General features: G+C 36.6%; 1 protein-coding gene across 2 annotated transcripts in view; it reads left to right on the forward strand.

Moving 5' to 3' along the window:
- The window catches only part of LOC140973599 (isoamylase 3, chloroplastic), a 47,278-nt gene that overhangs the window by 22,860 nt on the left and 830 nt on the right, over positions 1-23,588 (forward strand). For both annotated transcript variants that reach the window (XM_073436529.1, XM_073436530.1), the window contains exons 16-24: positions 1,921-1,972; positions 3,029-3,091; positions 8,747-8,836; positions 8,924-8,996; positions 15,622-15,701; positions 18,119-18,223; positions 18,307-18,405; positions 22,539-22,600; positions 23,125-23,233. In XM_073436529.1, coding sequence (XP_073292630.1) covers positions 1,921-1,972; positions 3,029-3,091; positions 8,747-8,836; positions 8,924-8,996; positions 15,622-15,701; positions 18,119-18,223; positions 18,307-18,405; positions 22,539-22,600; positions 23,125-23,233 — 733 coding nt within the window. The remainder of the gene's footprint in view (positions 1-1,920; positions 1,973-3,028; positions 3,092-8,746; positions 8,837-8,923; positions 8,997-15,621; positions 15,702-18,118; positions 18,224-18,306; positions 18,406-22,538; positions 22,601-23,124; positions 23,234-23,588) is intronic.

Here is a 23,588-nt window from a genome sequence, read left to right on the forward strand (position 1 = left end):
CGAGATTCTGTCATTTTCTCGAGCAACCATTAGTACCGAGGTTCTGTCCAACTGTTAGCACCGGCGGAAGAATTATAGCAACTTGTCAAACAATAGTCCAACGGCGATTTTGTCCATCTCCAAGTAGCAGCGGTCAGAGTTACTGAAGCTTTGCAACAGCTTCCTGACGCAACCAGCGGCCAGCTTTATTCGCATATCGATTCAAGTTACAGCAAGTAGGCTTTTGTTTTAAAAGTCGATATGTATGATTTAAATCGATTGACCATGATATGGCCATTGCATTCTTTGAACCCTTTTTTGAACCGTTGGTTTGAAATACGATTTCGAAATCACTATTCGAATATCGAACCACTAAATTGTTTATTATATAACCGTTGTTTGGTTGTGATATTCTTGAAAAGTTCGATGGTTAAGATATGTATTGTTTATTGTAAGCATGAGAAAATATTTGTTTTAGCACTGTTACAACTTGATTTGAAATGGTAAAGAATTTCAGTTCTACTTGTTATTTGAAATTTGTTTCTTGATATGAGATCAAGACTAATTATGATGATTTCTTGCTTGTCGATACTTGGGAGATTTGTCATTTGATGTATATGTTTATGCATCTTGAATATTTAAAGATTATACGTATATATTCTTCTGTGTTCGAGATTTGAGGGAAGATCAATTGGAGGATGAAGAGCAATATCAGTTTTGGGGATGGTGATTAAGCCCAATTTCGAAGAAGAATAATAAGTTTTCTTTTTGTTATATTTTGTTTATCGTTGTTCGTAACTGCATTTTCGTTTTGATCGTACTGTAAAGACAATTTATCTATTTTAGGAAATAGATTGGTTTAGGTTATCATTCGGAGAAAAATTGGTTCGAACAGAATGACATTAACATAGAACGAAACGGAGAAGCATAAACGAACAAACAGACGGAACGAAACGATTTGAAGCAACATAGTGATTTTTGAAATCCACACTTATTCACATCATGCAGTAGACGATCGAATTTTAAAACATACATAATCTTTAAAACATATAAACCCACTTACCTGAAAGATTGTTCCAAAAATCTTGGAATGAACAAGTTGAATTTGACATTAAAAAATCAGTCACCTTGCAAAAATGTTTTTGTCTAATAGAACCGTTGGATCGATCTGAATTTTGGATATGTTGCTCCAAACACGTGTAGGTATATTCTGAACGGTGGAGATCGGATTTGGACGTATAAAACAATGATCAAAACTTTCTGAAATTGGGCAGAATTTTGGTACTCGAAAATTGCAATTTTTGGAGAGAACTTTTGATGTTGTTTTGGTGTGATTTCACTTATTCCTTTGTCACTATTTATAGACACCAATGTGATTTTAAGTATTCCCCCTCCATGCCAAAGGTTGCATGATTTATGGCATGTAATCACCAATGTGTCTTTAGGTCTTCCCCCTCCATGCCAAAGGTTGCATGGTTTATGGACTTAAATATCACCGATGTGACTTTAGGCCTTCCCCCTCCATACCAAAGGTTGCATGGTTTATGACATTAATCACCAATATGACTTTAGGTCTTCTCCCTCCATGCCAAAGGTTGCATGTAATTTATTCTCCTCTATGACATAATTCATCTTCAATGCAAAACTAAAATCAACTTGATACTTTGTCTCTTTGTATAGTAAAATTTTGGTTCTTCACAATTTACAAGATGTGGAGGTATGTTATGCACTTGTGGGTGGGAATTGTGTTTTCATGAGAATAGATTAAGTAATCATGATACCCATTTCATTTATCAAGAGCTTTGGACATATGCCATTATCCAACCGTTGAATGCTTTTGCTTTATTCGTTCCTACTGTTTTGTTTTATTTTCTTGTTTGTTAATTTATTCACGTGCATGTGTGCATACGAAATTAATGTGCCGATTTATTTGGGTTATAGGTGGGCTGAATGGAACGGGATGTACCGAGATGATGTTAGAAGATTTATAAAGGTGATACAAGCAAAGAAACTTACACCAATAAGATAATTACAATTTTTTAACAAAAATCCCCATGGACTCATTTTAAAGACATGTTCACATTTTCTGTGAAGCTGGATGGCTCTCTGTTTCGTAAAATGGACGATAGGCTGCTGGAAAATTCATCTAAAAATTATGGCAATTTGTGGCAGATATTAATTCAATTCAATTATACTCTCTAATAACTTCAATTGATATGTACTTTTTATTATATTGGTGTGAGAATCACACAAAAATCAAGTTGTAGTGTCATCCATTTATAAATTCCCACATTCCCTGGCCTGTGAAGTTCTGCATCCTTGGCCTAATCGGAGAATCCTGTTTTAAGTGAGGTTTTTATTCAACAGCTACCAGCAGATAAAATTTCTGTAATATTTAAAGAATATTCAAATGAAAAAGTCAATTCCATATGGTTTCATAAACTGTATTTTTGTCATTCTCAGATTTATTTTCATCTCATCCTTTGACAACCTTTCCTTCAGGGAAATTTGTTAAACTTTTGAAGGAACCAACAGCATGTTCTTGGTTGAATAAAATGAACCTGGACCAGTCATTTTCTGCCATTATTCTATTGTATTATTTGGACTGCATGCATAATTTCTCTTGGAGTTGCAAAAAAATGGATTTTGCATAAGTTTTGTTCTCTTGATAAAATTCAACATGGTTTCAGATTAGAAGATATGAAGAGGATTTCGGGTTTGGTACAATTTTTATGTCACCGTCGTGCATTCCCCAAAGAAATCCAATATGCATTTTTCAATATATTCCAGTGCCTTCATTTTAATTGTTTTTTTATATTTTATATTGAGGAGTGCTTGTCGTGTTTGTTATACTGTTCATTCTTCCCACTTAGGGATTGGCTCTATCATGAAGGCAGTTCTATGAATATATTTCTAACACTACATTTTATATATGGCAATGGACACCAAATTTGATACTAGGAGGATTTGTGATTGAAAATTATAGATCTTAGCATGCGCCCATCATCATTATTTTTTTCCCTAATCATTAAATGTCATATTTGTACAGGGTGACTGCGGTGTGAAAGGAAGATTTGCTACTATGATTGCAGGTTCTGCTGACCTTTACAAAGTAAGTGTCATGTAATGTTACTGATTTTTTTACGGTTATCTATCTAGCTGTTATTTGTAGTGTTTGTGCCCACAAGATCATACTTTTCTTTGCCACTTTGTTCATGCCTTGATTCTTAGTTATCCTTCTTTTCATGTTGTAATAGCTATTGTTAGTTTTATTTGACTGTGCAAGTGTGATGTCTTTTTCTTATTGTTGAGTTCTGCAAATGGATTAGCATTCTTGTGTTTTGAGATATTTTGGCATCAGGAAAAGGTGCCAAAAGCAAATATTCGAATATCAATTTTTTATGATGATGAGAGAGCTAAGAATAACAGTAATCATACAAGGTTATCATGCCTTCAAAACGTTTATTTACAAACATGGAGTTGAGCAAGGGATTTGTGTAACATAATCTCAACAATGAAACTGTTAAAGCTTTCAAATGTACGAATGAGCCCAAGAAGTTGGGTAGCATAATTGAGAAGGATATGTGATGCAACCTTGTGATTGAAAAAAAGTCTTAAAATTAAATTCTTAGGTTAGGCTTTAGTTTAATAGGGTCAAATCAGGTTAGCTTGAAATAATTTCATATGTATGATTCCGAGGTTTGATTTATATAGGAGTGAGTTTGATGGAGTTAACCTCTACTATAAGATTAATGATGAAAAAAATCATCAATCCACTTGTGCCAACAAGATGAATGATGATAAGAATCGTCAACCCACTTGTACCAACCAAAAAAAAAAAAAACCCACTTGTACCAACCATAGCTAACAAAGCAAAAATAAAATTGTATTCGTTATTTTATGTATCTGTTTTGATGACCATGAAAGCGTTGGAAATGTAAATATAAATGTAATGGTAGAAATTAGCAGAGAAGCCTTCCCCCATAAGAAACGACAGTACAACGCTAGGATGGAGGCAAAAATAAATTTTAAATTAAATAATTATAAAAAAATATAAATGTAATAAGTGGAAAGCACGCATGTTTTGAATTATGATAACTATTATTACATCCGCATATATGTTCTAACAAAAAGGCGGTTGTAGCAAAAAATTTAATTTAGCATAATAACAAAATAATTGCCGCTTTTCCCGAAATGGTTCATTTTTTGTCTCATGCGCCTAATTCGTTCCTTAACTTTCACGTGACTATCACGTGCTCAAATATGTTAGTTCTAATGTTTTGCTAACATCAAGGATTTAATCAGATGCTAAATTCCGTAATATTAAGGACCATTTTGGCACGTTAGGAACAAAAAAAACCAAATTGAGAAAAGTCCCTAAAATCTACCCCTGTAGAATAATCTTCATTGATCGAAATTTTAAATAGTTTCCAAACTTTTCACCTGTTATGGGTGTCTTGTAAGATAGGTGGCTCATCTTAGCGGTGTAAACAAATCGATTCGGTTAGCTCCCTTCAGTTTTCCAGCAAGTTTTCGTCACTTTTCTTCAAGAAAATCCAGCCACTAATAGTTCAGGATCAACCCTCGCATCTTCCCCGCTTCGGTATCGTTGGTTCGGTAACTTTAAATATCAAAAGACATGTATAATCTTTTGTTTCTGCATCGATCTTGTTATATTATATGTTCTTATGTTTATTATGTGTAAAAATTCATGTATGTTGTGCAAAGTTTGAGCAAAAATGGTTGGATCGCTTTTGAAATGATTTTCGGATCTCAAAACTCGAAATTTGCTGTCATTTTAAATACTGCGATTTTTCGGTCGATTTTCTGGAAAAACTTTCAACATATAAAACGTAATACTTTTCGATAGCTTCGATTTGACAGTAAATTCGAAATTTTTGGACAAGAAACGAGTGAGTTATGATCGTTTTCGAGGACTGCTCAAACTGCAATTTTCTGAAAATATGTTCTTGATGAATTCTTGAAGTTTATTTGTTGCAGGCTTTGTTGGGAACCGTTGGGTGATCGTTGCTGCATTTAAGTATTGTGAGTATGATGTTGGGATGATTTTTGGTGATTCGTTTCGTGTCGATAGGCACTTGGTTGCATTAGAAGTCGTAGGAAACATTTTGGTGTCAAAATGTCGTGTTCACAGTTTGAGTTGCGTCGTATGGTTTGCAACGTTGTTTTGAGGCGTCATGGGAGTTTGAATCATTGTCATAGCATCCTAGGATGGGTCTCGAGGTGTTGGTTCACGGTCCGTATGGTCGAATTAGGAGGATTAAGCCCCAAGTACAGTGATTTCCGTTAGTTTACCATTCCAGTAGGTACACGGACCCGTAGCCGGACCCTTACACGGTGTCCGTGCCCTTGTTTCCTTCGAAATGTGAATTTCCAGCGCCTACACGGACCCGGACCTGGACCCTTACACAGGGTCCGTGTCTTCCAAACAAAAAAAAAATTTTTTTTAGGGATTGTTTTGGGGTTTGATGTCGTGATTTAGTACGATGATTAAACGAAGTCAAGTCCCGAGAGATTTAGAACGTCATAAGGAAATTTGTCATTTTGGGTGTGAGCATGACTAATACGTCTAAGTTATGAAAGATAAGTGTTTTAATTCATGTTAGTACGTGCAGCAGTGGCCCCAAGCGAGATCCAACGAATCCTCCAACGTCAAGTAAGTATGTTCGACGTGCAAAAGAAAATATTTTAAGTTTTTGAGGTATGCTAAATGTCTTGTGACCAATTATGAACGGGTTTGGGAGTCGGTGAACGTGACCGAGGACCTCTCCACCCCGGTAAAGCATAACCGGGTTTAGATCAGGATTGGAAAGCGGTAAAGCATGACCACGGACAAATCCACTCAGTAAAGTATGACAGGGGATCTCATGTATGTGGTAGTGGATTTTTCCTGCCAGCCCAGTACTGTGGTTTAGTCTGATCAGGCACATTTATGTATGGATCACTTGCTTTGAAATATATCTCTACGCCAAATGATGAAGTTTATGCCATCAACGTAAAACTTTTCATAAACATTGATGCAACATGCATAAACTTCATCATTTTGCGTAGAAATATGTTTCAAAGTAAGTGACTCATACATAAATGGGCCTAATCAGACTAAACCACAGTGCTGGGCTGACAGGGTAAATCCACTGCCACATACATGAGATCCCCGATCATGCTTTATCGGGTGGATTGGTCCCTGGTCATGCTTTACCACTTTCCAATCCCTGATCTAAACCCGGTCATGCATTACCGGAATAGAGAGGAGGTCCTCGGCCACGTTCACCGACTACCAAACCTGTTCATAATTGGTCACAAGACATTTAGCATACCTCAAAAACTTCAAATATTTTCTTTTGCACGTCGAACATACTTACTTGGCGTTGAGGGAATCGTTGGATCTCGTTTGGGGCCACTGCTGCACGTACTAACATGAGTTCAAACACTTATTTTTCATAACTTAGACGTATTAGTCATGCTCACACCCAAAATGACAAATTTCCTTATAACGTTTTAAATCTCTCGGAACTTGACCTAGTTTAATCATCGTACTAAATCATGACATCAAACCCCAAAACAATCCCTAAAAAAATAAATTTTTTTTTGGAAGACACGGACCTCGTGTAAGGGTCCGGCTTTGGGTCCGTGTACCTGCGGGAAGGGAAAGACACTACATTAGTGGTTTATTCCTCCTAACTCAATCATACGGTCCGTAAACCAACACCTCGAGACTCATCCTAGGATACTATGGCATTGACTCAAACCCATACAAACGTCCCAAACGACGACGCACACCAAACAACGCAACACAACCCGTAAACACGACATTTTGACACCAAAACGCATCCCACGACTTCTAATGCAATCAAGTGCCTATCGACACGAACCGACACACCAAAAACCATATCAACATCATACTCACAATGCTTAAACGCAGCAACAATCACCCAACGGTTCCCAACGAAGCCTGCAACAAATAAACTTCAAAAATTCATCAAGAACATATTTTCAGAAAATTGCAGTTTGAGCAGTCCCACAAAAACGATCCTAACTCACTCATTTCTTATCCAAAAATTTCGAATTTACTGTCAAATCGAAGGTATGGAAAAGTACTACGTTTTATATGTTGAAAGTTTTTCAGAAAAGTCGCAGTATTTAAAATGATAGCAAATTTCGAGTTTTGAGATCCAAAAATCCTTTCAAAAGCGATCCAATCATTTTTGCTCAAACTTTGCACAACACACATGAATTTATACACATAATAAACATAAGAACATATAATATAACAAGATTGATGCAAAAACAAAAGATTATACATGCCTTTTGATATTTAAAATTACCGAACCGACGATACCGAAGAGGAACGAGTGCGAGGGTTGATCCGGGACGAACGTGGCACGATTTCTTGAAGAAAAGTGGCGAGAATTGCTGAAATCTTTGAAGGGAGGGGGCTGCTACTGAGTTTTCTTAGAACTCTAGGTTTTATTTTGCTCTCAAAAGTCTGAAATGAGATGGAATGAATTATGTGTGTCTCGTGTGTGAGGTGTGTAAATGTCTGTGTGTGAGTGAGTTTAGGTAATTAGGGATAACAAAAATTGCTTAATTACATAATTAACAAGGTAATTAAAATAATAATTACCTACTCACCTCTAATAAAACCCCCTAATTTAAAATAAAATGTCCACTTGCTAAACTTTAAAAGTTTTAAAATCCTAAAATCACTAAATAAATAAATTAGTCTTTAAAATGCTAAAAACCAAATAATAAATCCTTTAAAATGCCTCAATCCTAACTTAGAATAAAATACCACATTTTAAAATTGCCAAAATCGTCGCCGGTCTCTTTTCCTCGATCCCGCATCGAATAATCGCCTGAAATATGAAACTCAAGAAACATTTTAACGTGCATCACAAAACATAAATAATTTAAATAATGCAAAGAAATAATTCATGCATTGCTAAAAATCATTTTAAACTTATTTCCGTTAATTTACCATTCCAGTAGGTACATGAACCTGTAGCCGGACCCTTACACGGGGTCCGTGCCCTTTTTTCTTTCGAAATGTGAATTTCCAGCGCCTACCCGGACCCGGACCCTTACACGGGGTCCATGTCTTCCAAAAATAAAAAAATAAAAAATAAATTTTTTTTATTTTTTTAGGGATTGTTTTGGGGTTTGATTTAAACAATAGTTCAAATAGCTCGCAAACATGCAAAAATATTTTCAGCTATCCTCAAACTCGAGCCTTTTCTTGATATTCCCTCGATTTGGTCCATTTACACCCTATCTCATCCTATTTGTTGTAGACAATTCCAATCTACTCATATGTATTATCTGGTTTCTTTCTCAATTTTTCCACTGATGTTTTAGTTAAATGCCTTCCCTGCATATGACTTTAAAACTTACCGATGGTAAAATGTAATTGGATTAATTTACTAATTTTTCCTTGGTAAAAGATTGGATTGTATTAGGAAGTTAATAATGACACAAATATGGAGTTTCTCTTATTTCGTTTTGACATGTAAGACATGAGATACATGGTTTCATTTAAAACTCGCATTTAGCCAATTAATAAGGTCATAGTTTTATTTTCCTAACTAGTACCACTTGTTATTTTGATTTTCGCCCAAAGTACGCATACAAACAGCATTGACTTCTCTCAGTACCATATATAGCAAGTACCCATGGTCATCTTAGTAAGTTGTTATGATTGTGTGAGATCATACTGTCAAATAACAATCGATGTTCGTTTCCTCTTTAGGTCAATAAGCGCAAGCCATACCATAGTATTAATTTTGTAATTGCACACGACGGGTTTACATTATACGACCTTGTGTCATACAACAACAAGGTAACACATATTTCGATGGTTTCTATCTCCATTGTAACATTTTTTTGTCAATTCCTCATAATTTTCTTCTCTTGTTTGAAACCATAGCATAATGATGCCAATGGAGAAGGTGGAAATGATGGATGCAACGACAATTTTAGCTGGAATTGTGGATTTGAAGGTAGATTATAGTAAATTTGAATTTTCCTTTCATACAACTCATTGTCCTGCTTCTTACAAGTAGCTTTTCACTTTTTCATGGTACTTTGCATGTATGTTATCAAACGAGTGGCTGATATTGGCTATAAGCAATGCCTGGTTATGCTTATCAAACCATCTAATGTAATCTGATGCAGAAATGGAGTAACCATTGTATCTTAAGATACAAATCAACTGTCAGTTTTTTGTTTCGTGATCTTTTCGTTCTGTCCAGAGTCGAAGTCAGCAGGGGGCGGGTTGTTGCACTTCCCCACCCCAATTTTTCAGCTTGGGTGGGGGGTTGAGCTCCCCCAATAGTTTTAAAAAAAAATTATTTTTAAAAAATATTGAATTATGAAACAATCGAAACACAATATATAACCAAGACCTACTCTTCTACTACTATTTCTCCTATTTTCAAATCTTCTCTCTACCGTGTTGCCATCTTTAAATTCGCGTCTTCCATTTTTTAAAGTATTTTATCACATTTAAACTATTATGAGATTAAAATTTTATGAAAAATATGTAATTACTAATTTACATTAAAATAGAGATTGCTCAAACTTTAGGTATTGACTCAATTATTGATGGGCTTGAAGTTATGAATTAATGTCGAGCACAACGTAAAATGATTAAACACGATAAATAACTCAACACATTGATTTTATTTCTATCTTTTGTTACTCTGGTTTTATATTATTAACAGGATTACAATTTTTAAAGTATTATTTTTCGTCATTTTTTGCAAGCTGTGAAACTTGTTATAGATGAAACCTTGAAAACTTTGGAATTGTAACTTGTTGCACTTTTTTTTACCGAAAATAAATTTTTAAAAATAAATAATTAAAAGATATAATCTAAATATGATCATTGACTTAGATGCATAAAATAATAATCGTTACCATATTTGCACGTTTATTTATGAAAAAGGTCATTATAATCTTAATTTAGTTTCATCTTCGTGTCTGCCTTTCAATCAGTTCAGGAGTACTAATACTTTGTTTACCATCCAAAGATATAACAACAAATGAGGAAGTTTCCTAGAAGTGTCCAAATATAGCCAGTTCGCCAGAAAACAGCTCGTCATAGTGCCAAGCGGTCTTAATTTGTGGGGTTGGAAAAGAATATCAAATATATTGGCTATATTATTTGTTGGAAAAAATCAGATGAAGGTCCAGCCTATTCTCGATCGTGATATTGCTCGAGGAAGAGTTAACAACACTTCTAATAAAGACAAAAAAGTTGAGTGGCAGCATCATCGAGAGACGAAGTAAGTCGAGGATGGTAGTAGACAGAGGCTGGTTAATAACTGGTATGAAGCACTTATTGTTACAAACGGAAGGGTTAACACTTCGTGGGAGCAGATTCAGACTGTTTTTGGTAACTCTGTCAACAGGAGAATTTAGCTCTTTCATTTTCTAGCTAATAAGGCAGTGTGGTGGCCTTCCAATCAGCCAGAGTATTCATATTTTTTAAACCTCAAGAGAGGTTTTTTGATGGAAGGGTGTATTTGGTTTTTGAGTGGAGACCAGAAATCAATAAGGACATGGTTTACGAATGTTGCAGCAATTGGGTCAGGATTTTTGGTCTACCTTGGAATTTTTGGTCTTCTGATACTTTTAAAATCGGGGATCTATGCAGTGGTTTGTTGGATATAAGTGATGACATTGCATGCTTCAGAGATGTGGCATCAAAGATTAAGGTGAGAGGTACTAAAGGAGGATTTATTAGCAGTGGGATGCAAATTCAGTTGAAAGAAGGGATTATAGAGATTAGAATCGAGGTTGATTCTATTGATTTAGCAGCCTATGAGTATTACGAACATCAATCGTACGCTCAGGTCGTGGTAAATGGTAAGAGGATGTTGGCACGATGGGGGAAGTCAAATATTCGTAGAAAATAAGACGAAGTTGCGGGATCCACCAGTCGCTCTAATATTGTCGTCAAGGAATCTGGTGTAAGGCGAGAGCATGGACCTTATTTAAGAGATAGAGTGGAAGGTATCGGGATTTGCATCAATGAGGTATTGGTGAAAGATAAGAAGACTCTTGTTCTTCCTAAGGAGGCCGAGCGTCGACCAATTATTTCTAATGTTATGTCGGCTCCTCCATTAGGGGGCAATGTGGTTAAGATCTTACAAAGAATCGCCCCTAAAGAGGTTAGTGATTTCAGAAGATCACCCTATCTATTCCATGATCAAACAAAGGTTTGAAGGTCGTACCAGACTTAGAGGAGCTGATGGTATAAAAGATATATCGCCTACCTTTGAGAAAACGTACAGAAGAAGAAAATTCAGGAATATTAATGAGAACAAAGTTGGTCTCGAAAAGGGTGAGAACCAGGAGGACTTTTTGTTGGGGGAGGTTGACTTGGGAGATAGGGAAGAATCTATTTTCAACGACTTAGAAGATGATTTCTCAGAGGAAGGAGATGAATCTTTTGTTTCAGACAGCCATATTTCATGCCATTCAGATTTTTCAGTACATACTGAAGATGAGGTCGCAGATTTAAAGGGGATGTTCTCATCTTCACCTGGTCCTATGTGAAATACTGGGGCACTTCAGCAGGAAAATGCGTAACCTTTAGTGGGAGAGGTACTCTCTTGTATTCAATCATCATTTCTTTTCAATCTTCATTCTATTCTTCATGCGTCGTTCTCCGTTCTGGGGATGTCTAGCGGTCTTTTAGGGGGAGGAGGGCAACCGAGGAGAGATGTTGAGCCGGGTAAAGAGAGATCAAATTTTACAGGGGCTAAGATGGGGAATAAGTCCCAAGATAAGGATGAAGCTTCGGCGGTGCATTCGATTTATAAGTGTTGGGAAGGAGTTAAGCAGTCAATGTTTTAAGTAGGGAACTAAAAAGATTGAAGTTCAGGATTAATTACGAGAAAGGCTTGGTTTTCAAGGGTTCAAATGCTTTTTATGAAGATATGCTCATGGAATATTAGGGAAGAGGGGCAACAAGAAAGAGGGGATTAATTCGTACCGCATTATGTAAGGAAAAACCGGACATTGCGGTGCTTTTAGAAGTCAAGAGACAGACGCTGGATGGTAGATTTGTTGCAAGTTTGTGGAAGACTAGATTTCTTAAGTGGGTTTTCTTACCGGCAATAGGAAGATCAGAGGGTATTCTAGTGATGTGGGATCCCAGAGTAGTGGTGGTCAGTGATAACTTGATAGGGGAGTTTTCGGTCTCGATAGAGATCCAACTTAATGATGATATCAAATGGTGGTTCTCAGCTATTTACGGACTGTGTAAGCCAAGAGAAAGAGAAATATTTTGGGATGAATTGGCGGGTTTGAGAACAATTTGTGGTGACAAGTGGTGCTTGGGAGGAGATTTTAATCTGGTTAGAACTTTGAGCGAAAAGATGAACAACATATCCACAACTACGAGCATGTCGTGTTTCGATAAATTGATCAATGAGTTGGAACTTCACGATGCACCTTTATTGAATGCAAAGTACACGTGGTCTGACTTCAGGGATATACCGATTTGTTGTAGGCTAGACAGATATATGTTCTCAGGGGGTTGGATGGACATCTTTCCCACTTTTAGAGAAACGATGTTGCCCAGAATTACCTCAGATCACTTTCCAGTTTTGCTAGATACTTCTAAGGTTACTTGGGGTCCATTTCCGTTCAGATTCAAGAATGCTTGGCTGACTCATAAAAACTTAAAAGATTTAGTTTATCCTGGTGGAATAATGAGGATAGTCAGGGGCGGGATGGGTAGAAGTTCATGAAGAAACTTAAAGGATTAAAAGTTAAGGTATCCAAATGGAACAAAAAGGTCTTTGGGTGTGTGGATGTGAAATATGTGGTTAGTTAAAAAAATTAGATAGTTGGATGAGCTAGAGACGGAGGAGAATTGGTCGGATGTTTTTGCTGTGGAATAAAGGGTAGTGAGGTGTGAAATGGAAGAAATGTTGTTTAGAAGGTTTCAAATGGAAAGTCAAAAAGCTAAAGTGAGATGACTGAGGCAAGGGGACCAGAACTCGAAGTCTTTCATGCCTTGCTGAATTATCGAAAGAATAGATCACTGATAGATAAATTGAAATTGGAAGATGGGTTTGTGGTTATCAGATTGAAGAGTCTATAATCTGATTATTATAGGAATCTTTATAGGAAATCTGATGGTATGGTGAGGTGGGGTGGAGGGGTTTGACGGGCTGGAGTGGAGCCCTATCGGTAAGGTGGATGCAGAGGAGTTGGAGATTCCGTTTCCAGAGGGGGAGATTAAAAAAGTGGTGTTTGATGGCAATGGAGCGAAGGCTCCAAGCCCGGACGGGTTTACATTGGCTTTTTATCTAAGTTGTTGGGAAACGGTCAAAGAGGATTTACTGAAGGTGTTTAGCGAATTCTTTGAAGGAGGTGTGGTAAATGAGATTACCAATGAGACTTACATTTGTCTAATCCCTAAGAAACTAGATGCGGTCAAGGTGAAGGACTTTAGGCCAATCTGTCTGATAACGAGCATGTATAAGATTTTGGCTAAGGTCTTAACAAATAGGTTGAAGAAAGTCTTGAGTGAAACAATTGCGGAAAATCAATGTGCATTTATACAAGAGAGACAGGTTCTATAATGTTGTCTTATAGCCAATGAAATAGTCGAGGAGTGTAAACGAAAGAAGAAGAAAAGACGAGTGTTCAAAGTTGATTTGGAAAAGGCGAATGATAATATGGAATGGAGATTTCTAGATTTATTGCTACAAAAGAAAGGTTTCGGTGATAGATGGAGAAGTTGATAAAGGGTTGCGTATTGAATGTCTCTTTTTCGATTTTTATTAATGGAAGGTCACATGATAAAATTAAAAGGGAGAGAGGTCTTAGGCAAGGGATCCATTATCCTCTTTCCTGTTTAATCTTGTGATTTATGTATTGGGGCGGTTAGTGGATAGGGCTAAGGGTTGCGAATGAAGTCAGAGGGTTGGAAGTTGGTAGAGATAAAATAGAGATCTCACATCCAATTTGCGGATGATACTTTGTTTTTTGTTAAATCTGAGAGGCGTTTTATCTCCACTCTTTTAGCTAGAAATCGGGGCTGAAGATTAACTTTCTAGTCGGGGCTGAAGATTAACTTGGAAAAAAGTGTTTTGTTGGGTCTAAATTGTTCGAAGATGGAAGTAGAAGGGTTGGCTTCAGGGATTGGGTGTAAAAAAAGTATAGGTGGAGATGTCCTATGGATAGGGAACCTTTGTGGAAAAAAGTATTTGCTTGAGGAATAAGGCACTTTTAGGGAAATGGTGGTGGAGATGTTATGCGGATAGGGAACTTTTGTTGAAAAAAGTTGTTAAGAGCATTTATGGATTACAAGATAATGGTTGGGACGTGGGGTTGGCAAGGAATAGAACTTTTAGAAATCCTTAGAAATTTATTTCTCGATCTTACCCGGCTTTTCATTTTTTAGTTGGAGCGGTGTTCAAAGGGGGGAATATCGTTCATTTTTTAAAAGATACTTGGTCAAGGGTTTCGTCGTTCAAAGATATTTTTCCATCTCTTTTCCTGATCTCCTCAAGTTGTAACAAACCTTTTAACAGTTTTATCAGTGAGGTAGGCCTTCCAGTTAATTCCATCTATGCCTGGGGTCTGCGCTTCAAAATGGTTTTGAATGAGGTTGAAATTGATGAGTTGAGTACTTTTTAGGGGGTTTTAGATACTGTTCATTTTGAGTTAGGAAGGGTGGATTTTAGGGTTTGGTTGGAGGACTCTTCAGGGACTTTTTCTGTCAGATCTTTTTATGACTTTTTTCTGGTCAGTAATTTTCTTAATTTCCCTTATTATTCTAACATCTAGAGAGAACCTATCCCACATAAGGTTTAAGTTTTCTCGTGGACTGTGACTTTGGGAAAATTGCCGACTTGCGATTCTTTGCAAATAAGATGGCCTAACTGTGCATTATGTCCGAACTGGTGTACACTTTGACGGAACAAAGAGGAGAATCAAGATCACCTACTTTTGCATTGTTTGTTCACGAGTTGAATTTGGAACAGAGCATTGCTGCAGGAATTTGGTATGTGGAGTGGATATGTTCAAGAGCGGCGCATGATATGTTTCTTTTGGACCCCGGATTACCTAACGGATGGAAATGTCGACTTTTCGGAATGCCGTAGTTCATTGCCTTTGTTGGTCAATCTAGTTGAAGCGGAACAGAAAAATCTTCAACGATATAGCAGAGTCTATAGACCAGGTTTGGGAAAATATTAGATTTAGGGTTGCTAGTTGGACGAGAAAGCTTATAGAATTTAATTATTTTTCTATCTAAGATCTAGTCAGAGATTGGAAATTTTTATGTTATTGATGATAGTGTTGTCTTTTTTGTATTGTGCTTTTGTGGGTATCTTGTCCGCCTCCCTGTAATTTGTTTTCCTATTTTAATATAATTTCATTTCTAAAAAAAAGTTAAGAAGAGCTACTTTTGATCTTATTCCTTGTGTTTTTGTGTCTGATTGTTTCACATAATGCTTTCGGCCAATAGAAAGCTATTCCATATCCTTCCCTAATTTTTAAAACCTGTGTCTGTTTCCACAAATTTCATGTTTCAGTGGTAGAATTGTTTCTTTCCATCTAATTTACGAACTCGGTATTCTTTTGATGTGTGAATATTAGGAGAAACCTCAGATATGAATGTCAAGGCACTACGTTCACGGCAAATGAAGAACTATCATTTAGCTCTCATGATATCCCAGGTAAACATGCATGAAGATTTGTCTAGTAGCAGTGTAATTGTCTTTTAATTTCTAATTGGAATATCATGAAATATGTTCTACTAAAATAATATGTTTGTGTCTGGTTCTATTGCAGAACGCTCATCTTAGAGAAACAAGTTGCTTGCAGCTAAACTTATATTGTTTAGCTGCCTGCCAAGTAGATAATTCAATGTTTTACTTTGACAAATGATCTCAATGAGGGAAACAACTGTAGAAAGTATTGTGGAAAATCATGAGTAGTTTATTATGACGGTTGCCACTTGCCACCATTTTATTACTTTTGTCGGTATCTCTTTATAAAATGAGCCTAATAATTGATGTGTGACTGTTAACTTCAAAATACTGAATATTGATATTTCGTATTAGAAAGATCAATTTCTTTACAATCACAAATGGAAGAGCTTTTCTGCTGAATTATCGAAAGAATATTGTGTCAATGTCCCGTGCACATTCTTCGAAGTTAGTTAACAAGCTAGATAATATAGATGAATGTTTTTTATTCGACTTAAGAATGACAAGTGTTGATAAAGGTTAGCGGCTGTTTACTTAGTGTTGGACGTTTAGTAATAGAAATATAGCTAAGAGAGAGCGAACACAACATAAAATTTATGTGGTTTGGTCATGAAGGCCTATGTTCTTGAGGTAATAACTAAAGCTCTGCATTCTTTTTAATCTCTTCTATACACGAGAGTTGAAACTCTTACTAATCTCTCCTAAACTCAGGGATTAAAACTCTAATTGATTTCTCTATATTAAAGAGCAATCATCATCTTCTTTATTTATGAGAAAATATTGGGATAATTATGGTAGGAAATCTTTTGATATATGCAAAATAAATTATAAATTGAATTATATCAAATCTAATTCTAGAATATATATTCCTTAATTTCTAACACTAATGTCAAGTTGAACATGGAAATCTAAGTTGGATTGTTCAACATGGAACATAAAAATGTCCAATGTTCCGGAATTATTTTATTTCGGATTTAGTTAGGGACTGGTGTTATATCTTTTGTTCAACGAATACTGGTTTTAGGTAGTTGTGGCATTTCGTGGATGTCTCATCCACTTGCATTGTAATCTTACTACTAAATTATTTCAATGAATTTTAGTTTCTGAAAAAAATAAATAAATAAAAATGTCCTGAAGAAAGTCTTGCACGATGTTGTAACAAAAATAAAGAGATAGAAAGCAGATAGCCAGATATGTTTGACTCCCTCGGAAAATTTCAGTTGTTTTTATGAGTAGTTCAACTTAGTGTCAAGTTGAACATGGAAATCTAAGTTGGATTGTTCAACATGGAACATAAAAATGTCCTGAAGAAAGTCTTGCACGATGTTGTAACAAAAATAAAGAGATAGAAAGCAGATAGCCGGATACGTTTGATTCCCTCGGAAAATTTCAGTTGTTGTTATGAGTAGTTCAACTTGTGACCATGATAGTCTGTAATTGGAATGGATAGTTAGAATTATGCTTATTCTTGACTGCGGAACTGTTTTTCAAATAAACATTTGTGTTGCTACTATTCACATGAATAGTAAAAGAATAGGACAGCACGCTGCACACCAGACAGAAAAAACTAAACCTAGTTTAAGATTCTCGCAAAGGCCTATATAGACAATACAATACCCAGAAAACTAAAACTCCTATGATCTATTTTAGTTTAGATTACAATTATTACCTATGTTTGAGAAAATATATTAGGTTAAATATGGTTGGAAATTTTTACCAGCTAAATATCAATGAATTCACGTCAAATATATATTATAATCTTAATAATTTGAAATATGATTTTTGAATATGTTATTTAAATTCCAGCGTTCCGTTTGCTAGACAACCTTCCCATATAAACTCATGTTTTTGGTTATTATGCTACTAATCTTTATAACATGGCCTTTGACCGGACAGTTACATGCTTCATGCCTCAAATGAATCTATGTATTAATAAATTCTTAATTATTTTTGTTGTCCGGAAATTATGTAGAGTAAAAAATAGAGTGTCAACACACTATTAATATTTTCTTGTGTTTTTCCACCTTTTCTTTTGATTGTTCAATTCAAGTTTTGATTGCTCCAATAACATAATTTATTTTGAGGACTAACTATTCCAATTTTGCCTGTTTGAAACTTCGTAATATTCACAACCCAGACTCATAAGTGTCATCCGTTTTTTCTGCGATTCAGTTAATAAATATGCATTTATTGTGCTCACTCATTGTTTTCTGATGCTATAGCTTCATAGTTCCATCGTTTACGTCCTACTTAATATTCAGATTTCAATAAGAGTTCTCCATGGGAGACGCATTTTCATAATATGGATTAGTTTTCCCCAATGACTGGGCTCTAAACTTTGTTGATACATCTGTAATATGCATTTTCATTGTTTTATGTTTTAGGGAACTCCAATGATGCTAATGGGGGATGAATATGGCCATACTCGTCATGGAAATAATAATAGTTATGGGCATGATACTGCCCTTAATCATTTCCAATGGGGACAAGTATGTGCTACATAAACTATTTCTTTACTTATATATCTTTAGTGTAACAATTGTAATGTCAAGATTGAAATTTTATGAAACAGTTGGAGTCCAAGAAAGATGATCATTTTAGGTTTTTCTCGGAGATGATAAAGTTTAGGCAGAGCCATCATGTCTTCAGAAGAGAGAACTTCCTTGGGAAGGTAAAAGTTTAGATTTCAGAGGCCTAGTTCATGTCTTGCATGTGCGCAGTTTGTGTCTGATTGTTAGCTTCATTCAAGTTATTAATAAATTTAACTGTTAGTCTTGCCCCTTGACCTAAGTACTTCAAATAGGTAGATGTGACACTAGCTCATTGAAATATTCTACACATTGGGAAGTCTAATGTTTGAGCAATAATCTGATAGGGGATTTCTCAGTGTCCATTGAGATTTGTGGGAGTGAAGATACAAAGTGGTGGTTTTCAGCCATATACGGTCCAGTGAAACCAAGAGAAAGAGAATTTTTGGGACGAATTAGCAGGCCTGAGTTCTATCTGTGGTGATAATTGGTGTATGGGAGAGGATTTTAATGTGGTAAGAAATACGGGAGAGAAACTAAACAGTACATCCAACACAGCTAGCATGTTGTGTTTTGACAGATTGATCGAGGAGCTGAGATTACACGATCCTCCACTTTTGAATGCTATACATGGTCAAACCTAAGGGCACAGCCGATTTGTTGCCGGTTAGACAGATTTCTGTTCTCCGAGGGGTGGAGAGCTTTATTTCCAAATTTCAGGCAAATGGTCTTACCACGAATTACCACGAATTACCTCAGACCACTGGCCAGTGATACTTGATACTTCTAAGTTGCGGTGGGGACCTCCTCCATTCAGATTTGAAAACGTTTGGCTGTCCCAACATAATTTCAAGGATTTGGTTAGGATGTGGTGGGACAATGCGGTTTGCCAGGGGTGGGAAGGGTATAAATTCATGAATAAGCTTAAAGGAATCAAAGTGGAAGTTTTGAAATGGAGCAGAGAGGTTTTTGGGGCTGTTGGTGTTAGATACAAAGAGTTGACAGAAAGGATAAAGAGTTTGGATGAGATCGAGGCCGAGGGAGTTTGGTCGGAATCTTTGAATGATGAAAGAAGGGAAGCTAAGTGTGAACTGGAAAAGTTGTCTTTTAAGAAATGTCAAATGGAAAACCAAAGAGCAAAATTAAAGTGGCTAAAGGAAGGGGATCAGGATTCGAAATTCTTTCACTTCTTATTGACAAATAGAAGGAATAAGGCAATAATAGATAAAATTGAATTGGATGACGGGACATTGATTACAAACGAAAGACAAATCGAGGATCACATCATCAATTTCTACAGAAACTTGTACAGGAAACCGGAAGGAGTTGGGGGGGGATAGATCGAAGGGGTGGAATGGTGTCCAATAGAATTGAGCGAGTCGGACGAGCTGGAACTTAAGTTTTCGGGTGAAGAGATAAAAAGAGCGGTGTTTGATTGTGATGAAGCGAAATCACCAGAGCCTGACGGGTTTACATTGGTTTTTTTCCAACATAATTGGGATACGGTCAAAGATGCTTTATTTAAAGTGTTCGATGAATTTCATGATGGTGGGGTGGTTAATGGTATCACAAATGAAACGTATATCTGCTTGATTCCTAAAAAACAAGAAGCTTATAAGGTCAAGGACTTTAGACCGATTAGCTTGACGACGAGCTTGATTGTTGTCTCATTGCGAATGAGGTGATTGAGGAATATCGACGGAAACGTAAGAAAGGGTGGGTATTCAAAGTTGATTTGGAAAAAGCTTATGATAATGTCGATTGGGGATTTATGGAGTATGTGCTGCAAATGAAAGGATTTGGTGTGAGATGGAGGAGGTGGATGATGGCGTGTGTCTCAAATGTCTCTTTTTCGATATTCATTAACGGAAGGCCGAGGGGAAAATTCAAAGGGGAAAGAGGACTTAGACAGGGTGATCCATTATCCCCTTTTCTCTTTAATTTGGTCGTTGATGCTTTGGGAAGAATGGTAGATAAGGCCAAGGGGCTGGATGAGGTTAGAGGACTCGAGGTAGGGAGGGGGAAATTGGAGATTTCACATATTCAGTTTGCCGACGATACTTTGTTTTTGGTTCAGACTGAGAGACACGTAATGGCCTTAGCAAATATGCTTACGTGTTTTGGGACTAAATCAGGATTGAAAGTTAATTGGGATAAAAGTGTTGTGTTGGGGATTAATCACTCGGAAGAGGCAGTTGTTGCTTTGTCTCAGGCTATTGGATGTAGAAGAGATATTTGGCCGATCAAGTATTTAGGGGCTCCTCTCGGTGGTCAGCCTACGAAATTGATTTTCTGGGAACCAGTCTTATCGAAAATGGCAAGGAAATTGGCCTCATGGAAAAAGTCATTTCTATCCAGGGGTGGTCGTTTGACGTTGATACAGTCAGTGTTGAGTGCAATGCCATCATACTACATGTCTCTATTTAGAGTTCCAAGACGGGTAGAGAAGCACATGGAAAAAATAATGAGGGATTTTCTGTGGGACGGCTCAGATGGAGACAAGCATTGTCATGTTGTTGGGTGGGTGCAGGTGAGCAGACCAAAGGACAGGGGAGGACTGGGACTGGGAAATATTTGTTTGAGAAACAGAGCATTATTGGGGAAATGGTGGTGGAGAGGGTCAGTGGAAAGGGAGTCGTTGTGGAAAAAGGTAATAACAAGCATCTATGGAGTCCAAGATAATGGGTGGGATGCAGGGTTAGCAAAGAATCGACATTTAGAAGCCCTTGGAAATACATCTCTCGTTCTTACTCGGCGTTTCAACAACTTGTGGGAGGGGTAGTAAAAGGAGGTAACATTATTCGTTTTTGGGAAGATGTGTGGGGGGAGGGTCTCAATCGTTCCAAGAGCGTTTTCCATCTATCTTTCAGATTCGTACCTCAATTAATAAACCAATAAATAGTTTCTTCGCATTTGACTTTAGCGGTCCTTCACTTCAATGGGATGTGCGTTTTAGAAGAGATTTAAATGAGGTAGAAGTGGGTGAGTTTGCTGAGCTTCTAGGAGTTTTAGAATCGGTTAGATTAGAGTTGGGAGTGGGAGATTTCAGAGAGTGGTTGGGGGATTCTTCAGGTGTTTTCTCTGTCAAATCTTTTTACAATTCTTTCTTTCCATTTAACTCTTTCCCGTCATTCGCCTACCACGCAAAAACCTGGAAAGTACCTGTCCCTAAAAAGGTTCAAATTTTCTCGTGGATTGTTGCATTGGGAAAATTACCAACTTGTGATTCAGTGCAGAGTAGGTGGCCGAATTGTGTGTTGAGCCCGCATTGGTGCACGTTGTGCCGGAATGAAGAAGAAAATCAGGACCATATGTTGCTTCACTGCTCTTTTGCAAGAGGAATTTGGACTAAAATTCAGCTTGAATTGGGTTTCACTTACGTCCTACCACAGAGGGCAGCATGTGCGTTTGTTATTGAGCCAGGGAGAGTTTGAAGCAGAAAGACGACAATCTTCTGGTACTTGATCGTCCACTGCACGTTTTGGTCTATATGGTTAGAGAGAAATAATAGAATTTTCAAAGAACAGTACGATGACGAAAGGCCAAGTTTGGGAGAAGATAAAGTTCAGGGTGGCTACTTGGACAGCTAATGTCAAAGATTTCAGTCATGTGTCTGTTTCAGAGTTGGTTAGGGATTGGAAATTTGTTTTGGCATAATAGTATCACTGTAATGGTTTTTTATTGGTTATCGATTGTGCGGATTACTCATCCGCTTATTATGTAATACTTATTTCATTAATAATATTAGTTTCTTCTAAAAATAAAAAAAAAAATTTATGTTGCTGTTAGTCTTCAAATATCATACCGCTCTGGATACTCATTATTCCATTGGTCAAATAGTGAGGCTGATCCAGTAGGATAAAAAGAAGCTGCGAGCCAGAAAATCTTATTCTAAATGACCAAAGGAGAAGCTGCTGATTTATTTATATTTTATTATCTCATGTAAGCCTATGTTATGACGATCTTATGATCAATAATTTTATTTGATTCCAAAGATTTATGATGTTCCATGTGGCCAAAATTTATATGTTGAGTGGCTTTGGACATTGCTTGTCCCTTGTGTGATATTTCCTCAATACGTACGCAACACTATTTTAGAGGGCACACAAATATGGAACAAGGGCTGGAATTTGTGGCATTACAAGAACACAGACTTTGTTGGCTTTTGTAATTTCTAGCTTGTATAAGATGATCTTTTTAGAATCATTCTTTCATTTGATACTTGAACTTAACAAATTATCCGGTCAATGCTTATTTAACTCTCCTTGCAATGCAGAATGACGTGACATGGCACGAGGACAACTGGGACAATCATGAGAGTAAATTTATTGCATTCACGTAAGGAATCACTCATTTGAATCTGCCATAATATGGATTCTTTTACCGTTCCTCATTTTTAAACATGTTATGCTTTCACACATACCAAATCTTGTGTGAATTCTACTTTTGTTTAATGTAGGATAACAAAAATCTTTAAACTGAGTGTCTTTCTAGAAAACCACAAATTTGTATAATCAAAAAAAATCAATTGTATTCATTTTTTATTCCAAGGGTCTTAGCATTGTTACCTTTACATTTATTTGATTTAGACGGTATAAATTTTCTGAAACCATATGTTAATGTGGCTAAAGTATATTTTACACATGCCCGACAAACCAACACGACTTACATCATGAGGAATATCTTTTTCAAGCATTTGAATTATGCATGATTGCTTTTGTATGAATAGATAGCATACTGATTGTCAAAAAAATTTAGATTCCATCGTGTTCTCCCTCCGTTCTCCTGGGAACCCCAACACAAATATTTACCTGATTTTAAATTTATGATTACATTCATGCTGACAAATGTGATGGTTTCAGACTTCATGATGAAACTGGTGGTGATGTATATGTCGCATTTAATGCACATGACTATTTTGTCGAGGCTATTATACCGACGCCACCACAAGGAAGACAGTGGTATCGGGTGGTTAGTTCCTAAACTCAATTGTTCCTGATGGTTTAAGATAAATTGCTCAGATGCCATCACATGTTGTGCTAGTTACTGGTTAAGCTATTTACATACTTTATCGGAAATCCATATTTTTATATGCTTCTTACCGTTAGACTGCCACTAACAGTCTGTTATCATTGGCTTCATTATCTAAGAATTTGCATGTTTCTTTGTTAGAAGAATTCCGGCCTTGATTTTGTTATTATCCACATGCAATCCAAACTTTTCCCCTCAGTGGATTGTAGTGGTATCCCTGTAATTGCAATCCACGCTGAAAATTGTATTGGTTAGATAATCAACCGCTGTTACGAAACACAAACGCACTTTCTTT

Source organism: Primulina huaijiensis, chromosome 3 (assembly GCF_012295235.1).
Source record: "Primulina huaijiensis isolate GDHJ02 chromosome 3, ASM1229523v2, whole genome shotgun sequence".
In the NCBI taxonomy this organism is placed as follows: Eukaryota; Viridiplantae; Streptophyta; class Magnoliopsida; order Lamiales; family Gesneriaceae; genus Primulina; species Primulina huaijiensis.